The sequence below is a fragment of the Osmerus eperlanus genome, chromosome 10 (assembly GCF_963692335.1).
Source record: "Osmerus eperlanus chromosome 10, fOsmEpe2.1, whole genome shotgun sequence".
Taxonomy (NCBI): Eukaryota; Metazoa; Chordata; class Actinopteri; order Osmeriformes; family Osmeridae; genus Osmerus; species Osmerus eperlanus.
In genome coordinates this window covers 16,497,234-16,519,086 of record NC_085027.1, presented here as the reverse complement: position 1 = coordinate 16,519,086, position 21,853 = coordinate 16,497,234, and the positions used below count along the sequence as shown (strand labels likewise).

Sequence of the window (21,853 nt, the reverse complement as noted above, 5' to 3'; positions counted from 1 at the left end):
ATTACTTCCTTTTGAATTTGCTAAAAAACATACAAGAGCCAGTTTTAGAGAAAACAAAAGTGTTTTTACTGAAAAAATCTATGGTCAATTTTTTATATCTTATAATTTCATAGTATATAATTGTATAAACATGAACATAAATGGACATCAATGAGGAATTGTTACATTATGTTTAAAATACACTTAATCCTCTTTTTAGCAGGTATGAGTAAAATGCTTTTAAGAGGTTAACGTCTTTGTTTTCAGGTTTACATCGGTCAAAGGCTGACATACAGTGTTAAGTGGTAAAAGTACAAATAAAATCATGATGTGAAAAATTAAAAATCAACAATCAAATTTCAAAATGACAGTTTAAATGGACTCTTCCATACTTATCTGAGGTCACAAACTTCAGTGGTCTTGGAATGAGCTGATATGCGTACTTGAATGCTACCTGGTAGACCAAAGCCATGATACATACAGTCTGAGGTTTTACAATGATGAAAGCCCAACACAACCATGCTGCCTCACAATACATTACACTGAGTGCTGACACTGGGGAGAGGCAGGGGTGGAGGTGTGGATCTTCAGTCTGTGAGTGTCCTAGTCCTGGGGTTCCAGTAGGATGAGAGTGGGTTGATGGTGGTAGCCATGGAGAAACCTTCCCCATCTTCTCTCCGAGTGCTTTAGTGTGGTTAGGGGGGGGGGGGTGGAGTCAGGGGGGTTGGTGTGGACAGGGAGACTGCCTGCGGAGTCCCGGCAGGTGGACACAGCTGGACGGAGACGTGAGAACACCAGACTGGCCACAGGCAGGGTGGTGTTGTTGGGGGGTGGGGGGATGAAGTTGGTAGTGCATGTTCACAGCCTGTTACCAATGGAAATGGCTATAGGATGGTTAGTGTGTTTTACAAAGACACCACAGATGGTGACTGGTGAGCCTCAGAGAAGGTCAACTTCCTCACTCCCACATCCTAACCCCGCTGGCTGCTTTAGGAGTTCTTGGACACCACCTTCATAGTAATGGTCTTCACTTCTGAGTATTCCATCAGCCCATGTTCCCCCCTGCAAAACACACATGAGCAGTGTTATCGTCAAGGCGGCACTAAGGAGCTCTATAACCTCGGTTGTTAGGTGCGTTGTTTATGTACCCTTAGTATAGATAGTCCACATATTTAAATTTTAGGTCCCTATATGTTTATTGTATGCACCTTCCTGCCAAAGCAAATTCCTTGTCTGTGCAAACTTTCATGGCGAATAAATCCCATTCTGATTCTGATTCTGATGTGTTGAGCTCACAGTATCTAGACTAGTTCAGGCTAGATACTTTGACAAAGTCCTGATATTAGCACATAGTTCAAATGAATACTAACTTGGCTGCACTTGTGCTTTTTAAGTCGGACAAGGACCAGGGAAGGATACTTACAATTCACGCCCATTGCCAGACATTTTATATCCTCCAAATGGACACTGCGTGCTCAGAGCATTGAAACAGTTTATCCTGGAAAATACACAGAACATACATCACACATCAGCCTGGGAGTTCCATCGCTTTGTGTAATCGTTGATCATGTCCAACAGTGATGTTGTCAAGACAAGCAAAAAGCCAGAGCTGAACAGAGTTATGTATCAGTAAAACCAAGTTATAAATCAAATAGCAACTACAGTGGACTATAAGGCACATCTTTTCCACAGATGGCTGCAAGGACTATGATGATGGTGATGGTGATAATGTTGATGGTGACGATGATGATGATGATAATGTTGATGATGATGTTAATGGTGATGGTACTGATAGTCCTGATGATAATGATGGTGATGGTAGTTTACAACAGGAAACTCTTACCAGACAGTGCCAGCCTGCATGGCTGTGGAGATGGTCATGGCTTTGTTGATGTCATTGGTGAACACAGCCGCTACGAGACCATAATCGGAGTTGTTGGCCCTCTCTATCACTTCCTCAATAGTCTTAAACTTCATGAGCTGTTGGACTGGCCCAAATATCTGCAAACAGGAAGTAAGACAGTTGAAATGGTAACAAGTGGCTCAAAATTATTCCATGGTGCCATTCTTTTTTAGTGGCACAGCACTAGGTATGGGTGGAGAAACATATAGGAGCGTGAACAAACCTTCCAAGTGCATCCGTCATCATTACAGTAACAGGAACTGTCATTCCAGTATATCAGTGCATCAACCACAGTGATTCAGCATACCTCTTCTCTGGCGATGACCATGTCATCCCGGACGTTGGAGAAGACAGTGGGCTCGATGAAGAAGCCCTTCAGGCCCAGAGCTTTGCCGCCACACTCCAGCTTGGCTCCCTCACTGATGCCGCTCTGGATGAATTCCAGAACACGGCTCTGCTGCTCCTTACTGATCTGAGGGCCATGAGAAAGAGGGAGAGAGAAATATAGACAGAGAGAGAGATATAGAGAAAGAGTGAGCGTGTGAGAGAGAAAGAGAGACCAACAGAGAGGGAGAGCGAGGATGAGAAAGAGATGGGGAGAGGGAGAAGGGGGGGGAGGACAGATTGGGAGTAGAGAGGGAGTGAGGGGGTTAAGATGTTGAGGAATGAAGTAGGAGGACAGCCAAACGAGGAGGTTATGAAGCAATGGAGAAAGTGAAAGGAGAACGTTGAAAGACAGATAACTACTGAAACACAGAGGAGCTGAAGTTTGACTGTGCACTCAATGACTCCTCCTCGGCCTGTCGTCTCTTACCTGTGGACCCTGCTCTGTGGTGGGGTCGAAGGGGCTTCCCACCACCCTCCTCTTGGCCCTCTCCACACTCCTACGGACAAACTCGTCGTAGATTGGCTCCTCGATGTAGATGCGTGAACCTGCGGTGCAGCACTGGCCAGCGTTGAAGAACACCCCCTGGTGGGCCTGCTCCACAGCCAGATCCACTGTGGAAGAGGAGGAGGAAGAGGAGATGAAGACTCAGTCCTCATGTCTGCAAGCTCCTTACTTACACAAAAGTGGGAAAATATGTATTGTCCCCCTTTGAAATGATTTGTAAGGGCTTCCATACAGCAATGGTAGTTAAGTGAAAATCGAACTGAAACGAACGGAAACATGAAGGAAGTCCACCGCCCATGAGGTCGACATAAAGTCAAGCCCTCGTCTGTAAGCGATGCCATAGGCCTTTCCGTCCCCGTTGCATTGTCTCCTCTCCCTCGCCGCGTGTCTGATATCTGACACCTGAGAGACGGTCCCCTGGAGCGGCGCGTGAGGGGTTAAAGGAGCCCGGTGATTTATGGGTCTCGGCTGAGGCAGGCGGCCGGGGCAGGTTCCATTCCCCTGATTTACGGGCCTTTGGGAGCCTCTCTCACGGCTGCTGAAAGCATTTGAAAGCTCCGGCACCCCTGTTTGGTGAGCCACTTAGAGCTTACATGAGACCCATCCATCCACTGGTTTTCAGAGCCCCACAAAGCTCGGCGGAAGGAAAGCTTGAGAACCCGGCAGAGCTCCATCTGCACACATCGACTCCCCCAGACTCAAGGTTGGATAATAGGACACACCACGTTAAACAATCCCCTATGCTGAGACAAGGTGCCCGTCTTATAAGACAGATATGACTCCGAAGAGCTCTGAGGGGAAACAAGCGGTCTTTGTGGAACACCAGTGTCGTCTGGAAGGCCACCTATAAGGGGAGCAGGTAAACGGGAGGAACTCATTAAAACTGGGTCTGAAAACTTACAGTCGGCGTCTGCAAAAATTATGTTGGGGTTCTTCCCTCCCAGCTCCAGTGTTACCCTCTTCAGATTACTCTTCCCAGCTGCTTCTTGGATCAGTTTACCGACCTGGCAAAGAGGAAACAGGCTTGCGTTTATTCACAGAAACTCAGACCTGCAGTGTCATCAGGCCATTGAAAGAGTTTCGCAGGTTGGTTAGCAAGGTCCAAACATGGAACGCATGAAACCCGAGCACACCAAACACATACAAAATACCTATTACAGTCTTGGGAGGGGGCTGCAGGAAAGTAAAACGATGCTTCAGCAACCGAACATCATCTCTTGTTTAGCCAAGGACAGGAAGAACCAACCACAAGTTGTGTGGGTGGCGGCCTGGGAGTGTGGTAGGTTGAGGTAACCTGAAAGCTGTGAGAAGTGTTGCTGTTTGGTGGAAACAGGCCTGTGTTGGCCCTTAATGGATGGACCTGGGGAGCTGGAGTGTTTATCAAACAGCAGCAGGAGCTTTCCCGCTCTGCTTCTCTGTTTCACAATTTCCCCTCATCAGAAGTACTGCTCGACCCATTATGTGAATTCAGATGGTCTCCACAAGTCTTTTCCCACATCCCTCCCTGCAGACCAATGGTTGAGACATGTATGAACCGCAATGCTCTTGTAACGCGTGGCGTGAGCTTTCTGAGGAAACCAATTGCTCACGAGTATTATTTGAGACTTCCCAGCTGGTCTGATCGTGGTGTTCTGATGTGTTGTTGTGGGACGGGACACAGTGTTCATTTGGCCATCATTTAAAACCTAGGAGAAGTCCTGGGAATCTCACTCGGCCAGCAGCTATCACATTCATAAACAAACAAGCCCACATCACCCTGTCCACCCAGGAGTCACTGACACATACTATTTGGTTTTCCACAAGACAGCATGAGGAGCTGAGAGGGGAGATAATCGAGGTGTCTTCCCCCTCGACCCCCTCCACCCCCTCCGACCCGTCCGATGGAAAAGCGTAAAGCCTTGATTTCTTCTCACGGAGGATGTTTAACACAGGAATGTCTGCTACTCCCAATAAAGCCAAGCTATGTTAGTGTGTGTAAGGAAATGAGCAGCGCAGCCTGCTGAGTGCTTTGCTTCAGACTGGAGCAGCTGTGAGGGGGACAGTGGTGTAAGGCTTGGCTGGCCACTTCTCTGGTTCTCTCTGAAGCTCTGCTTTCCCTGCTTTTGATGGGAAAGCTCTGGAGGAGAGATGACTAATATCATATTCGCGTGTGTTTACTCAGCGAGGATGAACCGCTGAGTGAAGACTCGTAGTTATGCGTGTGTGTGTGTGAATGACTATGAGGATAAACCACAAGCACTGCACCCACCTGCAAACAAGCCATTGCCCACCCCATCCCCTCCCCTGTCTCCCCGGAACCTCCCAGTGGGGATACTGTGTCCTCTGTCCCACTCTCTTCCCCCTCACATGACTGTCACCAAGGTGACTAACTGTCTGTGTATCTACATTCTCTCCAGCTCACTCGCTCAATAATTGGCTCCAGATCACAGGAAACTACTAAGAAAAGCAGTTAATGAAAATGTGCCTCTTTTACAGGAAATGTTCTCTAACCACTGATGACAGAACAAGGGAGCAAGGAAAAAAAGTACTTGTGTGTGTGTTGATACCGTCATGTGCATGTGTTTAGGTATGCATACAAGTATGTGTGTGTGTGTGTTTTTTTGTCAGTCTTACAACTGAACTGCTGCACTACTTCACACTTAACAGGTGGGAACCTCACTGTTACTGTAACTGGTTTGCTCCTCCACATTCTCTGATTCTTCTCCCCCCCCCCCCCGGTGTGGGGGGGTTGAGCTTTCGATATCTGCAAGGTTACCTGTCTGCCGACATCTGAACCTACATCCTATACTAGGTGCGTTCGACACGGACTGCGGCTGCATTAAACGACTGGCGAGAGTTGCCGCTTGCAGTAGGGGACCCTCCTTAAAGTCGGACATTCCAGCTTCTCGTGGTTTGCTGCGTTGACGTCAGTCATGGCCGATCAAGCACTGTTTGCTTATTTTATTGCTGACAAACTGCATGGTTGTTTTCGCATTATAACTTGCACAAACCAGTGCACTGAAATGTGTCATTTTATGTATTGGGCTATTTTAAACTCTTTCTCCAATCTGTAGAATGATAATACAACCAGAACTCAATTAAACTTAGTCTTTCTGTTAGTGAGGAGGCAGACAAATTAAACTGTTTTATCCGGATTTGAGCATTGGCGAAACTGAAGGTGTCAGAATAAATACAAAACATGCCTCAAAGTTGTTGTGTGTGAGTCTGGCCAATCATGAAATAGCTGTGTCGTCATTGGAACCCGTGCAGTTGCTCTTGAGAAAATGTGCTCGGCTGCACAGACGGTTGTTCTCGAATCAATCTCACGGTACTTTGATGGATACGTCACAGTGACCTAGCCTCGGCGCCTCTCAAGTCGGACCAAAAGTCTAACCAGAATTCATTGCTTCAAGTCAGCCGACTGCAACTGGCTGCAGCTACTGTCTTGTGTACCTAGATGTAGGTACAACGTAGACTTGTCCAGCCCAGTAGCTGACCACTGCCCAGACTGACAAATACCAATGTTGAGCACTGCAAATGCTCTACTAATTATAATCTCTGAATATCTGTTTCACCATCCATTCACTTGCATTTTTACTTTTATTTCAATTTTTACTGCATAATTCTATTGAGCCTGTGGTCTGCACCTCTGCATCCCCAACCGTCTCTGGAGGAGGGGATCCTTCACTGACTTGCTCCTTCCAAGGTTTCTTCCATTTCTTCAGGACTTCCTCAAGTCATTAGCTTGATCCCCCTCAATATCTCTCTCATCAGCAACAGTTGAACAATTCTGACATGTAAGACATCCCAGCACGTGTTATTGTATGTCAAATGTAACTGATTACAACTAGCATTTTCAGTTACATATTTGGGTGTTTGCTTTGGTTACAGCGTCTCTGTTTGTTGGGTCGGAGGCTACTCTCTCTCCCCACGGAGGCAGAGCAGAGACACTCTCAACAGGAATACTCTAAACACTACAAAGACCTCGTTTCATTTATGACAGCTACATGGGAGATATACACGTGGCCGGATTTAGATTTAGCAGGGTTACTTTTACAGTCTAAGCTCCTGCTAAAGGAACATGGAATTAACAGATGTTTATAAAAACGATCGAAATAAATGGAATCTGTCGTCATTCCGGCTGATGGTCCGATTCAGTGGAATGTGCTTCCCCCGACAGCAAGTCCAAGTCTGTGACGGCTAATGTTCTGGGAGACTGCTGTTCTATTAACTCTCTGTGTGAAAGGGCTCCTCCTGTCCTGATATACAGCTCTACTGTATCTGTAGTCTGGAAGGTTCCGTAGAGCTACTCATTAGAGCAGCTGGACACTTATAAACCTCTGAGACTAAGTTCTAACAGAGGGAAAAGACCCCTTGCATGGGAGTGGATGAGGTGGCCCATAATGGCACGAGATGGAACAGAGATAGGGAGGTTGATGAAGCTGGCCAAAGTGCATCGTGTGTGTGTGTGTGTGCATGCGTGCGTGCGCGTGTGAGTATGGTGAAGCTTACAGCAGGCAAATCACCTCTGAACCCCCTGTTGGGAAGACTAATGACAGGGCAAGCAGCTCATATAAGACCCCATTTGCTAGTCATCTAGACTTCAATACAGGCACACAACGTTCCCGAAATTACACAGGCCTCTCGTATGCACTGCACATGTTGGTCACTGTGTCACTGTGGTAGACGGACAACAAAGAGACATGACCGACTGGAGGGTGGATTACCTGTCAATCACTTTTGTTGTGAAAATTACCTCAGTTGATCCTGTGAAAGCCACTTTGTCTATGCCCATGTGTGAAGCCATCGCAGCTCCTGCCATTGGCCCGAATCCTGGCAAAATATTGACGACTCCCGGTGGAAACCCAGCCTGTCAAAACAATATGAGAGGAAACAAGCTTTAGAGGAGAGAGGACAGCAGAGCCAAGCAAAACCCACAGGCAGTGTGGGGGGAATCCGGACCCAGCCCAACCCTACCAGCAGCACACCAGAGAATGGACAGAACTTCAGAGAGGAGAGATGGGGGAGAGTGAGCAGGAATATAGAGCAGAGGAGGGAAAAGGGGAAGACGACCGAGGTGTTCTCTAAACTCTCACCGACTGACAGATGAATGTCAAAGACACTGTATTGTAATTTACTGTACTGTACTGTACTCTAATGATACTGTACTGTCCTGTACTGTACTGTCTATGATTATATTGTACTGGGTTGTACTATACTGTACTTAACTAAAACAATACTGTACTATGCTGTGCTGTGCTAACTGTACTTTGATAATGCAGTACTTTGATGGTACTTTATTGTACTTAACTATCCTACACTGTACTGTCCTGTATGACAATATTATACTAACTGTACTAACTGTACGTTGATAATACCGTCCTATGATGATACTATGTATCATGATACTACTGTACTGTACCATAAACTAATTAACTAGACTGAAAAAAGTCTGAAATGCATGTTCTGTTTCTGTACTGTATTGTTCTTCAGTGTTGGGCCTCACCTCCTTGATGAGGGCTCCTAGGTAGAGGCAGGTCAGTGGGGTCTGTTCGGCTGGCTTGATGACCACAGTGTTCCCACAAGCCAGCGCAGGGCCCAGCTTCCAGGCTGTCATCATCAGGGGGAAGTTCCACTACACGCACGCACACACACACACACACACACACACACACACACACACACACACACACATCACACAGCTGAAATACTGGGCGTTCACTACTCCCTAACTCACTCTCTAACACTCAATAACTCATCACCATTAGTCACTCATACTTTCACTTCCCTGTGTAGAGAGGATCTCAAGACGTCTGATCCATGTTCTATTTTTTTGGTCTTCCCACCATAGCCTGAGCAGACATGGGGGATTGCAACACGTGAAATGCTCGGTACCGTATTACACTACAAAGGCTTGTGTTGTTTTTACTCTGTAACGGACTAGAGAGGGACTTAAACGCAGACCCACACGCCTCCTCGGCATTTTACACAATCTGATCCTGCGTCTCTCTCTCTCTCTCTCTCTGTCTCTCTGTCTCTCTCTCTCTCTCTCTCTCTCTCTCTCTGCTTTTGTTGTCTGTTTTAGGCTTATTTGGCGCTGTCGTTCAGTTTCAGAGTATTCCAGTTCATCTCTCTCTCTCTTTCGTTCTTTCTTTCTCCCCTCCCCCCCCCTTTTTGTCTCTCACTCTACTCCTGGCCTGCTCTTTCCTTTGTCCTTCACTCCCCTTTCATTCACTTTAACCCGCCCCCACTCCTCTCTCTCTTTTCTCTCTCCATTCCTTACTTCCTCTCTCCTCCACTCTCAGTCGGTCTGCCAGTGGATTTACCCAAATATACACTGACTGATAAGCACGTCAGAGAGTTCCAGGAACCTGCACAATGTGTGTGTGTGTCTAATCCACCAAACCTCCTTCAAGACAACTACATGCACCCAACCCTCTGTGTTTCGTCCATCCATGGCTCAGCATAACCCCACCATCCCCACCACCACCCTCCACCTCCCACACACTTCCTTCACCTCTCTGGGTGGGAGGCAGGGCAGATGTGGAAGGGAGGCTTCTTTATATGTCCCCTGAGAAGTCTGATCTGGACAGAAAAACAAACAGCCACACTCACAGGGATGATCTGTCCGCACACTCCGATTGGTTCGTGTCTAGTGAAGGAGAGATAATCTCCATCTGCAGCGGAAAAGGAACACAAAGACGTGTAATCACCATGAGTCATACATCATCACTCGCCATTCATCACGTTGGTTGGGTCAGAAGAACATGAAGATGCATGACAAATCATTTCTGAGGATGTCATTGACGATGTTAAAAACTGCAAAAAGTGACCCCTCACAGACCAACACATGATAACAGTGCATTGAAGATGTATGTGTGTGTGTGTGTTCATTTGTGTGTCATGCTTGAGTGTGTGAGTCTGGAGTCAGAGTGAGCTGTTGCTGTTGAGCTGGAAGGCCTGTCTCATTCCTACAGCATTACTAGAGTAAAAGGAGATACTTGCTGAGGGTGTGCCATGTTTATCTGTTCTCCACAACGGTAGTAAAACAATCGATATTTTAGTGGCTAGAAAACCGAGCTGTTGTATTTGTTACAGCGGAGTTCTGTGATGTCCATGAGAACAGGACGGCTAAAGGCCTCAGCTGATGAAACAGTGCCACGGAAAAAGAGAATGAAGAGGTCGGAGGGGGAGGCCACTGTGTTCTTCAACTTCCCTGGTGGCCCGATAAGAACATGGTTGAAGACTCCACCCCAACCAGGACACATGAACCAGCTCTGTTTGTTTGCTCTGTAATACTACTATGGATTGGAACGAAGCTTAAGCCAAAATCCGAGAGAGGCAGTGGTTTGACTTAGAAACACAAGAAGGGAATTACAGAGGGACAACAGAGCTGGTCTCACGATACCAGACATCCCTTTGGCTTACTTTCTGTCCAAGCAGTTTCTTGAAAAGCTCTCTGTGATTCTCTCTGTGCCCCCCCCCCCCCCTCTCACCCCACACTGTGAGTTAACACAGTGTGGATGACTTATATGGACTCCCTATGCCAGGCCTGCAGCAGACCCCATCTGGCTCTCAGGTTGGTCCATGTCCCAGCCATCCTTCAAGCAGCCCCAGCCTCAGCCCCAGCCTCAGCCCCAGCCCTTGCCCCAGATCGAGCTCCATCCCTACCCTAGCCCTAGCCATCCCTCACTCAACTAATGGTTTTTCGGTGACATCAGATCAAGGGGATCTGATGTTCTAAGCTCCCTGTAGCATTCTTTCAAATGGCTAAATTAGCCTGAACAGTCAGTGCTTCTCCCCAACCTTCTTTAAACACACCTACCCCCCCATCCCTGGCCTGTCTCTGGACCACTGATGGCAGTCTCAACAGGAGGGTGGATATTAGTCTTCAGATTTATAACTGGCCTGGGAGCAGACTTGTTTGCCCTCCCAGCACTCCCAGCCTGCCCAGGACTCATCTCCCCTGGACCCGGGACCCCAGAGACCAGCCTGTTCCTCAATTTGCATGTCTCCTCCAACTGTCTCTGCTTCTGCTGCGAGTTAACCCCACCTAGCTACCATCCCAACCTCTTTCTGCCTCCTTCTGAGGGACAGTACTAATTGTATGTGTGAATATTCTATGAATGTCACATTCATTGCAGCTCTGGAAGAAGGCTGAGCAGATCATACCCATTGGAATGGTGGTGCCGTGGATCTTGTCCGCGTATCCAGCAAAGTATCTAAGCGTCTTCATGGTCCCCTGGAGGTCCACAAACAGGGTTGGCAGAAAGGGCTTCCCACTGTCCATGGACTCTACAGTCTGGAGAGGAGAGGGAGAGGGATGGGGAGAGAGGGGGAGAGAGAGAGAGTTATACATACAGAGAGTTATACAGAGGGTTCTACATAATATCCTAATCCTAATCTGTTGCACGTCTTTCTATTCTGAACTGCATTAAAAGGAAAGCTTGACATTGAGACATCACCATGCTGCAAAGATTCTGTATCAGTCTATTCACTCACTGCGAGGTAGACGCTGTCTCTTTCCACAAGGTCGGCCAGTTTGGACAGCAGTCTGCCCCTCTCAGAGGCATCCATCTTCCTCCACACTGAGCCTAGGGAGAAGGCTAGCCTGGCTGCCTGCACCGCCTTGTCAACATCAGCCTGCGATGAAGAGGAGAGGAGGAGGTGAGACAGGAGGGGGATGGAAGGGTGAGAATGAGGCGAAACAAAACCCTGTTAAGGACACAACCTTGGTCTGTAAAGAAGTCTTTCTCCACCGCAACTGAGACTAATGATAATAAGCCAGTTCTAGAGGATTCTCTACCAATCTATAATAAGGAGCTTCAAGGATTTTTCTCTGCATCGGTTATTCCACTCAGAGGTGCAGATTAAGTGAAAGAGAAGAGGAGAAACAGCTAGCGCACCAAACCACATTAGACTAAACTCTGCCCCGTTTGATTTTCTATTTTGTCGGACACACAGACACCTCACACACATGGACAACGAATGACTGGGAGGATGCCAGGGCATAGGTGGTAGGAAACACATGTGTGGGAAAACCCAAGAGCAGCCCTAACTAACAAACATCTTTTCTAAGACCCAAGTGGGTAAAATAACCCTGTTTTCTTTATTTTCTTTTTTGGGGGGGTGGGGGGGGGGGTAGAGAAGAAAGGAATGGGGAATGCAGAAAACAGAAATGGAAAATAGTATTTTACCTTCTCAGCTTCCTGGACCTCACAGATCTGTTCGCCATTGGCTGGGTTGTAGACAGGGAAGACCTTCCCACTCACAGAGTCCTGCCATTCGTTGTTGATGAAGAGCTGTAGGGAGGAAAAGATAGAACTCTCAGTAAACAGACCGGGAGGCCCGTGGTGGGGATATCTAACAGCAAAACACTGGCGCTGTCTCTACACGGCACATTAAGCTGCTCTCACACCTACTGTAGGGGAGGCACTGGGGCCCCTGGAAGAGAATTAAATCATGAGTCTAGTGAATAGCCTTCAAGTCTAAAATAATGCATTTCTAAAGTCTATGGTATTTTGTTTATTTAAATGGACTAATCAGTCAACTATCTAATAATGGCCAGTGATGATACATGCTAAAACAAGATTAAGGGCCAACAGTTGACTGAGAGTGGAGCCTCCATCTAGAGACTCTTACATCTTCTGTAACATGGAAAAAGGGGAAATCTGGACAGGGATTCCAGTCTGCCCAGTATTGCTCTCATGGGAGTGCTCCAACATCCAGACAAAGGGGTGGGGGTAGATAAATCCCTATCAGACAACACACACTCCTCCCTCCTTCCCTCACACACAGACACACGTTTCACAACATCGCTGCTCGTTTACGAGATCATAAAACACGTGCCGCACTTGGTTTCTGTGATGCGTTAAAGCAAGCCGTCCGTTATACAACCGCATGGGATTCCAAACTCAGCGTTTTCAAGCTCGATAAAGACCAAAAGAAAAATAAATGTTTACTTAAAATAACAAAAGTGGGATTCATCTCGAGGAGTGGATGAGCATGTCTGTTACTGAAGTCACCAACAGATGTTTAAAACGGGTCTTGCAAACAGACCAAAACGCAAGGTGTGATTTGATAGTACTTACATGACTTATGACTAAGGCACGACTTACGTAAATAAAAGATGTTTCTGTTCTATTAGCTTATTGACGTGTTTGGATCCATCCTACTGACCTCTCAGACTAAAGGCCTCGTACCGACCTCTAAAGGCTGTCGGTCGGTACGATCGATGGGGTGTTAAGAAAACATCTGCTGGCTTGAATCCCTCTGTATATACATTTGCTCTTACCACCCTTTTCCTTGTGAGGGGGGAAGACACACAGAGAGCAAACCTGAAAGCAGGGTTCAAGTGTCCCGCTGCCCTAAGCCCTAACTCTCCAACATGTTTACCTACGTAAACTCAGAGACCTAAGTACAATTTAATTGGCTGTAAACTGTGAGAAGTGTTTACTTAAGGGCAGGTATAAAATGTTGGCACGATTGGAAACCGTTCCGAGTCTCAGCACCCAGACATCAGCGCCCCTGCCCTCCCTTCACCACTCCCACAAGTTGGCTGCTTTACAAGAAGAGCCTCTCATATGAATAACTCATGTTTGAGTGTTTTAGGGATTTGGTATCTGTCTGTACCTGTACTGTCTCTGTCTGTACCTGTACTGTCTCTGTCTGTGCCTGTACTGTCTCTGTCTGTACCTGTAATGTTTGTGCCTGTACTGTCTCTGTCTGTACCTGTACTGTCTCTGTCTGTGCCTGTACTGTCTCTGTCTGTGTCTGTACTGTCTCTGTCTCTGTCTCTGTCTCTGTCTCTGTCTGTGCCTGTGCCTGTGCCTGTACTGTCTCTGTCTCTGTCTCTGTCTGTGCCTGTGCCTGTGCCTGTACTGTCTCTGTCTGTACTGTCTCTGTCTGTACCTGTAATGTTTGTGCCTGTACTGTCTCTGTCTGTACCTGTACTGTCTCTGTCTGTGCCTGTACTGTCTCTGTCTGTACTGTCTCTGTCACTGTCTCTGTCTCTGTCTCTGTCTGTACTGTCTCTGTCTGTACCTGTAATGTTTGTGCCTGTACTGTCTCTGTCTGTACCTGTACTGTCTCTGTCTGTGCCTGTACTGTCTCTGTCTGTACTGTCTCTGTCACTGTCTCTGTCTCTGTCTCTGTCTGTACTGTCTCTGTCTGTACCTGTAATGTTTGTGCCTGTACTGTCTCTGTCTGTACCTGTACTGTCTCTGTCTGTGCCTGTACTGTCTCTGTCTGTACTGTCTCTGTCTCTGTCTCTGTCTCTGTCTCTGTCTCTGTCTCTGTCTGTGCCTGTGCCTGTGCTTGTACTGTCTCTGTCTCTGTCTCTGTCTCTGTCTCTGTCTCTGTCTCTGTCTGTGCCTGTACCTGTACCTGTACCTGTGCCTGTGCCTGTGCCTGTGCCTGTGCCTGTACTGTCTCTGTCTGTGTCTGTGTCTGTACTGTCTCTGTCTGTACCTGTACTGTCTGTGCCTGTACTATCTCTGTCTGTGCCTGTACTGTCTGTACCTGTACTGTCTCAGGCCATTTCATACTGACTCATATTGCTCTCCTATTCATCTGCATTAGCCTGTCCCTTTCTCTCCTCCTTCACACCACTGCCATAGTCCTTTCTCTTACTTTATATTACTTTATATTACTTTATCTTACTCACTCTCTCTCTCGCTCTCTCGCTCTCTCGCTCTCTCGCTCTCTCGCTCTCTCGCTCTCTCGCTCTCTCGCTCTCTCTCTCTCTCTCTCTCTCTCTCTCTCTCTCTCACACAGAGCATCCAAGCCCAGTGTTCTCAGGCGCCTTCCATCCGAGGCCACCTTTAATCTGACTCTCATTAAGGGTACTTCATAAAAGTGTCAGTGACGACGAGGAGCCTAGGGCCTGCTACAAAAACAGAAAGCCCTACAGAGCACGGAATTAGTTTTTAAATTTATAGGGGCCACTGTAGTGGAACACCCTAAATCAGGGGAGCCCCCTGACAGCCCCAACCGTCTGAGTAAGAATGCAGTCCATGGGTAGCTTTATGCAAGGCATAACCCCTCACACAAGGCAGCGCAGAAAGAGAGGGGATAAAGCAGGGGGAACAGTGGTCCATGCCACCATCTAAATCATGGCCAGAAAAGGACAAGCATCAGCCGGTGTTTGGCTGAGCCCTCTCTGTACTCCAGGGGCTGTTAGACTTTTGTCTGGTCCCATTGAGAGACTTGATTAAGACGACAAGGAAAAGCAGTAAATCAACTCTCAAGGTTTCTTAAAATTGCTTTTTTAGATTCATTTAGCAAATGGACTAAGATGGGAGGGGGAGCACTTGGGTGAAAACAAAAGTACAAAAGGGCAGGTTTTTTTTAAAATAATAAAGCGTTTATTTTTTATTTTTTTTATTCTGAGTAGAATCCTTGCATTCACCATTTTATTGCATTCACAATTTCTGCTGGTTTCATTTGGTTGTTTGTATCTATATCAATATTACCATATTTATACGCTTAGTATAACAGCCCCAACACCCAATAAAGTCAATAAAGTAACATAAAAATGCTGTGGGATGTCTTCTAACCCACTTACCATGGCACCAGAGCTTAAAACATCCATAGGAACTTTTGCAGTGAAGGAAACCAATCGATTGCTGTTTACAAGGGAATGCTTACAGCTGTCTGGTCTCTCATTATTTGGTAAACACACGGGCCATTTTGGTATTAGACAGGGAGAGCTGGCAGGGAGCAAGCTGCCGGTGCAGCACAGACATCTGATCCTGCTCCAGTGAGGAGAGCTGGCGCGGATAGGAACTGGACAGTCTGCAGATAGGTCAACACTTTATGCATAGGCCACAGAACAGCTGAAAACATTTAGCAACCCCCATGTTTTTCTGTTAAAGCTGTCAATCTCACTGTGCTGCTGACAGAACTTGTCTATTTGGCTGATAAAATGATGGGATGGAGCTGTGTGTGTTTGAGGCTGATGATGAGATACATGCTCTAAGTTCCAGGTCACACCGCATCGTTTTACATGTGTGTCAAAGCCTGACTCATATGACAGCTATGTCAATACTGACATAGTCTACATATCTTTTGAAGGAAGGATAGAGTGGTTGTTTCTTGTAGAAGGCTGCATGAACATATGGGAATAGAAGGAACACAGGGGCGATCCGCAGACACTGAGAAATGTTCCTTTAGTTAGTTAACTGAATGGGACTAACAGTCCTGCTGATCCATTTCTCATCTGCCCCTGTGCTCTCTCAGGAGGCTGCACAGAAAGGCACTGGGGAGCGAGGGAGGGCAGGGATGCCAAAGTACTCACAGCAGCCAGCTAAACATCTGTTTGGCCGCTAGCGTCTTCTCATGGCTCACACGCTTCAGGAATATTTAATGGCACTCATTTCTCGTTGATTTTCTGAAAGGGGGGGGGGGCAACATATACTGTATGTGTTTATACACAACAGGCCAAGATTCCTTAGCCAGACGGATCCTTACTGGGCACCTGCATCCCTTGTCTGCACAGGAAGTTTCATATCCCTTTCTATCACAGGACCTCTATTTCCTCTGTGTTCTGGATCCGTTTCAGAACATTTATAATTACTACTGTTACAAGCGAGTGGAGAGCATGTGAAACTGGAGACCAGCTGGTGTTTTTCCCCCACTTCTCTCCACATGTCAGACACCACACACCCTTCATGTTCTCCATTCACACACCCAGAGACAATGCCACCCTGCGCTCTCGGGTTTGGCGAGGGCGACCTTGCTGTCACAGACTGGCAAACGTCTTTGTCTCGTCTGTGTGTGGGCAAGTGCTGAGAGGGCAGCCAGTCCCCCTCACTCCAACATGACATGAGAAACAACATTTCCGTGATTGTTTGGTTGAAAATAACAGATTTTTTTTTTCAAGTGGTTCAATGGTTCCAACTGCACATTTTGCCTTACTATGTGTCAATCATTCTTGGGTCTCTTGAAAGGCGCTATTTACATTTTAGTTATTATTGGTGAGGACAACAAGCAGAAAGATTATTATTATTTGCATTGCAAATTAACAAAACAAATTATCAAACATACTGTTATCGAACGTAAATTTTTTAATGATGACGTCAACAAACGTATTTACTTACAATAGTCACACTAATATATTTTCATCAAGATTTTGATAAATTGATTTTAGTCACACTTTTTTAAGTTAATCACATTTTTTGAAGTTTTACATAATTTTATCATTGAATTGCATTTTTGTCCAGTGGAAGAAATATGTTATTTATTGGGTAAAAGCTCCATGTAATAGTGGTCCAGCTGTGGTAAAGAAAAGCAAGGCCTGTGAGTATGAGAGTCAACGCCTGGTACAGCTCCACAAGGCTCCCCGGGGAACAGAGCTTTTCTAAATGGATTTATGCAGCCAACAGTTTCTCACAATGACACCATAAGGATTTACACGTTCCTTGTCAAATGGACTGAAGTCTTAAGGTAAAGAAGTTAATGGGATAACCTCCCTGTCACCAGACATCCTTAAACAGTGATTAAGAGACACGGGACATGATGTTGACTCCTCGGTTCACTCCATAATTTACACTCGCTGCACAAACAGCCGTTTCACACCAACAGACATATTCATGGCAGTGCCGGCTTGCCTTGTCACAATCAAGGGGTGTGGAGTGTGTTTTACTGTGTTTCGGTGACCATGTGTGATAGAAGCAGGGTGAACGTGTGAGTGAGAGACAGAGGGAGAAAGAGGAAGAAGAGAGGAGAGCAAGAAAAAAAGAGAAAAAGAATGCTCGCTGTGCTCGTCGTGATAAATCATGGACTCTCACAGTATCCCCTACCTTGGGTTCTGTTTGATCTTGATCGCAGTAAGATGGAGGTTTTGAAGTGAAAAACTCCAGAGCTGCAGGTCAGGCTCTGGCAAGACAGGGCCACTGACCCACACAGTGAGGCAGGGCTATAATTTACATCCTGCTGGACAGCACCTAGCATTGGGGAGCCCCCAGCCTCCATCTGTACTATCTCAATCAGTGACAGATTGATGGGGCCCTCTTTCATTCATCCTCACTGACTGGACGTCTCCTCATAGATTCGTTTACAAAACGCCCCTTGACTTCAACAGGCAGTTCCCTCTAGACAAGCTCCTGTAGCTGAAGTGCAGTAATGCCAATAAACATAGAAAACTCAACTCATCAACAGGAGGGGAACTAGACACTTATGGCAGATGTTATGTTGCTATGTTAATGTGTAGATGTCAGATTAGCACTGTTATGTGGTTGAATATTTAGCCAGGTTTCATTTCAGTTTACCATTAACTAGAGTTTGCTGCCGTTATGAAAGTACAGTTTACTTCAGTAACCACAATTATTTTATTTTTTTACCTAACAGTAAACACAATTTGAACTCCAATTAATACCATAAACATTAATATACATGTTACTGTTTGATGGCATAGTTTTACAATACTCTAAAAGAATGTGCTCTGATATTTTTTTTTCCCAAACTCAAAAGACACATTCCTTAAAGTATCTTTTTTATAAATGCACAATCATTGAGAGAAGTAAAAAAAATCACTCACTAAAACCATAAAAATGCTGTCTCTGTCTACACTAATTAACCAAACAGCACAACGCCCCTCTCTCTCTCTCTCTCTCTCTCTCTCTCTCTCTCTCTCTCTCTCTCTCTCTCTCTCTCTCTCTCTCTCTCTCTCTCTCTCTCTCTCTCTCTCTCTCTCTCTCTCTCTCTCTCTCTCTCTCTCTCTCTCTTTGAAAAAAGTGAAAAACATCAATAAATACCCATCAGAGTAGGCTAATTTATGGCTTCCTCTGTGGTCCTACCAGGCCCGTTCACTACCTCACAAACGTAGTGCTCAGTCTCACTCTGCTCTCCTGTGTCCATTCAAACACTGTGTTTTCATATAGGCTTAGAGTCTGCCCAGCTGGTCCTCAGCCTCTGCTTAGCATGGTGGGGGTAGGGTAGACAGAGCACCTAGGGGAACCTTCTCTTTTAAGGCAGTAGTAACTGAGGGACTGGGGTGTGAAAAGTGTGGCATTTTCAATAACAAAGCACAGGGAGACCTGAGCAGATTCAACAAAGTCCCCCTGATCTGCACTGTCCCTTGTAGACACACGCGGCGAGGACGATAGCTTAACTGACACTTCCACACAAAGGTCTCTTTGACGGTGAACAGTTCATGCCTCGGTGAAAGGGACAAGGGGCAATCGTGCAGGGTGATAACACTTCTCTGGCATCGAAGTGCAAAACATGTGGAGTGATAAACCTGCTAGGTAATGATCGTTTACCATATCTGTAGGGATATCTTCAGTGCAGAATACACTGCAGCTAACCTTTGTGTTGCAGTCAAAACTGCATTGTGATTCTGTTTTGTGAATAAGTACATAATTTTCTTTAGATGCACAGTCATGGGAATTACTTCAAGCTACCTGATCAGTTATCTTTGGATATTTAACAGTAAAAGTGTAAGTGAAAGTACAATTATGTCATACTTGTTGTATATCAGTGCTAAAGTCTACACGCAAGGAACAAAATTGAAGGACACAACTCGAAGACCTCAGACATATATTGTGTAAGCAGCTTGGTCAAAGCCATGTTCATTTTCTACCACATTGACCACAGTGGGGTTTGACACGAAAGGACACACAACCACAGAAGACCTGGAGGAGAGTGTGGAGGTGTAAGTAAACACTCATCCCCTGTCCTGCTGGCCAGCTCTCCTCTTAGGTCTAGTCAAGGACTGAGCTGCTCCCCCTTCCCCTAGCAGGCATTGGGGTGGAGAGAACGGGAACAGGGTGTGAGGAGAGCCTGCGTCAGGGGTGCCCATAAATCAGGGCCCTCCTACCCCCTATGTCCACTAAACCGTCAAGGACTGGATGATCCAAATTCCTGGGGGTTAATTCGCCAAGTCCTGTGCTCACGAAATATTCCTCCTATACAGCCTGTCCTTCGTGCTCGTGCATTCTTTTAAATGGTACTAACTACAGCATAGAGGAAGGTTAAGGGATCACTCATGAGTTAGCACATAAAGCAGACAGAGGAAATGCTCTGCTCTCTGGCAAGTATGCTTTACAGCTATGAAACAGTACCTGGACAAAGTGGCCTTTGCACTTTGTCAGAACATGGAGGTGTACCTATACACAGCGATTACAACAATGAACTTGCATACTGTTCTGTGATTGAGCTATGTCTTTTTATCTTTTCACCTTTGCAGCAATAAAACCATTGAATTACTAACAACTAATAAAATAATATGTTTGTGTTGACAATTACTCTTTACAATCCCGAATGATATAGCCAGATCAGAAGACACCATAAGAGCCACTAGTCCTACTTAATATAATTCCAGTTGCAATATATAATATAAAAAGCATTTAAATTCATAGAATAAAATCTACCAAAAGCGAAATAGGTCAATTAACACACGGACAATGACCTAAATAGACCAAACGGTTCGTGTTTCATGTCAATTTGCATACGCAAATGTAAAAATGTCAAGGCTTTGAAACCCTTACTCGCATCCAGATGAATCGTTTTGTGAACCGTTGGAATATACAATTTGGAACAGCAATTTCTTTTTTTCTCTTCAGCCTTTTTAAATTAATGTTCTAACCAGTGTTAAAGTACCCCCTGAGTTTAAGTCACTCATAGAAACCAAATAAATGCAATTAATGGAAACAGACCCCGTATGAGAATTATTTAAAGTTACATTTACATTTAGTCATTTAGCAGACGTTCTTATCCAGAGCGACTTACAGTAAGTACAGGGACATTCCCCCGAGGCAAGTAGGGTGAAGTGCCTTGCCCAAGGACACAACGTCAGTTGGCATGACCGGGAATCGAACTGGCAACCATCGGATTACTAGCCCGATTCCCTCACCACTCAGCCACCTGACTCCATGAAGTTAGGGTTGAACGGAATTGGTGAAACAAGAAAATACTATTTTGACTAGTAAAGTCACTCCATTGATAGCACGTCATTTGAAATAACCATGATTATTTTCAATAGGTTATTTGGGGTAGGCCTATTTGTCACAGCAGCAAACCTATGGTTCAAGGTAATGTTTGTCAGGCTAATAATTCTAGTAAATTATGAGAAATTAAATTTTTTATCGTTCCAGAATAAGGATCTCGTCTGTACAGTCAAACAGTCTATTACGCAATAACATTATTTTATTGGCGCTTCTGAAAAAAAGAATGACCTAGTGCCGTCACTTGATGGTCTAATTGCCTAGGCTACATTTCTATAGTATAAATACTTTTAATTTCAGCCTAATGCCATTATTCGCATTCAAGTAAGTTATAAGTAGTCTACATAAAAACTTTAGCTCGGCGAATATTAAGCTACATCAAATGAAATCAGACGGAATTGCTACTGAAGCGCGTAGTTATCAAGGTGACACAATTGATGTCACTTTAGTCCACTAGTCAACGTTTGATACGTTTATTCAAAGGCTAAAACTATATGTTGCAAGTCAGTAATAATGACGTTTATGGAAAAATGCACTTAACTGAAATTAAGTCATTCGTGGAACCAGGTTTTAGGAAGAAAGAAACGATAAATTATGATATTATGGTAAGTAGCCTACCAGGATCAGAAAGGATCACCTGTGCAAAACGGCGCTACCCAAATAGACTATTTAAATTCCGCGCTATCGACATAACAAAACTACAGGACTAGCCTACTTTGGTCCGGCATCTAAAATCCAACAGAATGGTAGGCTACATTCAACACACTTTGTCCCACAGGTAAAATGTAAGTTGTTCAACTGACCTTGGTGTACTTGATCTCCGGGTTAGGCACCGGCGAAGGCATGAGTTGGAGAGATGCCATGAGCGCAGCGGCATCGGTCTTCACTTCACCAGGGATTTCGATTTTACTGGAAGTCATCGTGTCTGCCTTGGTTATTCAGTTGCAGTTGTGTCTTCGTTTTTTTCTACAGAAATCTGATTGGGACTTTGGAATCCTTCCTGTGTTTATAACCAGGTGTCAGCCGCGCTCCATTTTTATTGGGTAGAGAACAGGGCCGTCCTCCTGATATAATTAAAATCCAACATTTACATAAACCAACCATCCACAGAATAGCAGAAAAGCACATCCAAACCCCTCCCTAAAGAAACTTCGC

At 45.6% G+C, this 21,853-nt stretch overlaps 1 protein-coding gene across 1 annotated transcript; it reads right to left on the bottom strand.

Annotated features, from left to right (window-relative positions):
* Positions 1–349: 349 nt before the first annotated feature.
* aldh1a2 (aldehyde dehydrogenase 1 family, member A2) lies at positions 350–21,710 on the bottom strand. Its single transcript, XM_062471218.1, has 13 exons — positions 21,502–21,710; positions 11,951–12,055; positions 11,256–11,396; positions 10,926–11,055; positions 9,369–9,430; positions 8,260–8,388; positions 7,510–7,623; positions 3,676–3,778; positions 2,697–2,881; positions 2,190–2,354; positions 1,823–1,980; positions 1,403–1,477; positions 350–1,041 (listed from the first exon to the last, which is right to left on the bottom strand). Exons 1-13 carry the CDS (start codon positions 21,616–21,618, stop codon positions 969–971), a joined length of 1,557 nt encoding a protein of 518 aa, XP_062327202.1. The 5' UTR covers positions 21,619–21,710; the 3' UTR covers positions 350–968.
* Between the last annotated feature and the right edge of the window lie 143 nt (positions 21,711–21,853).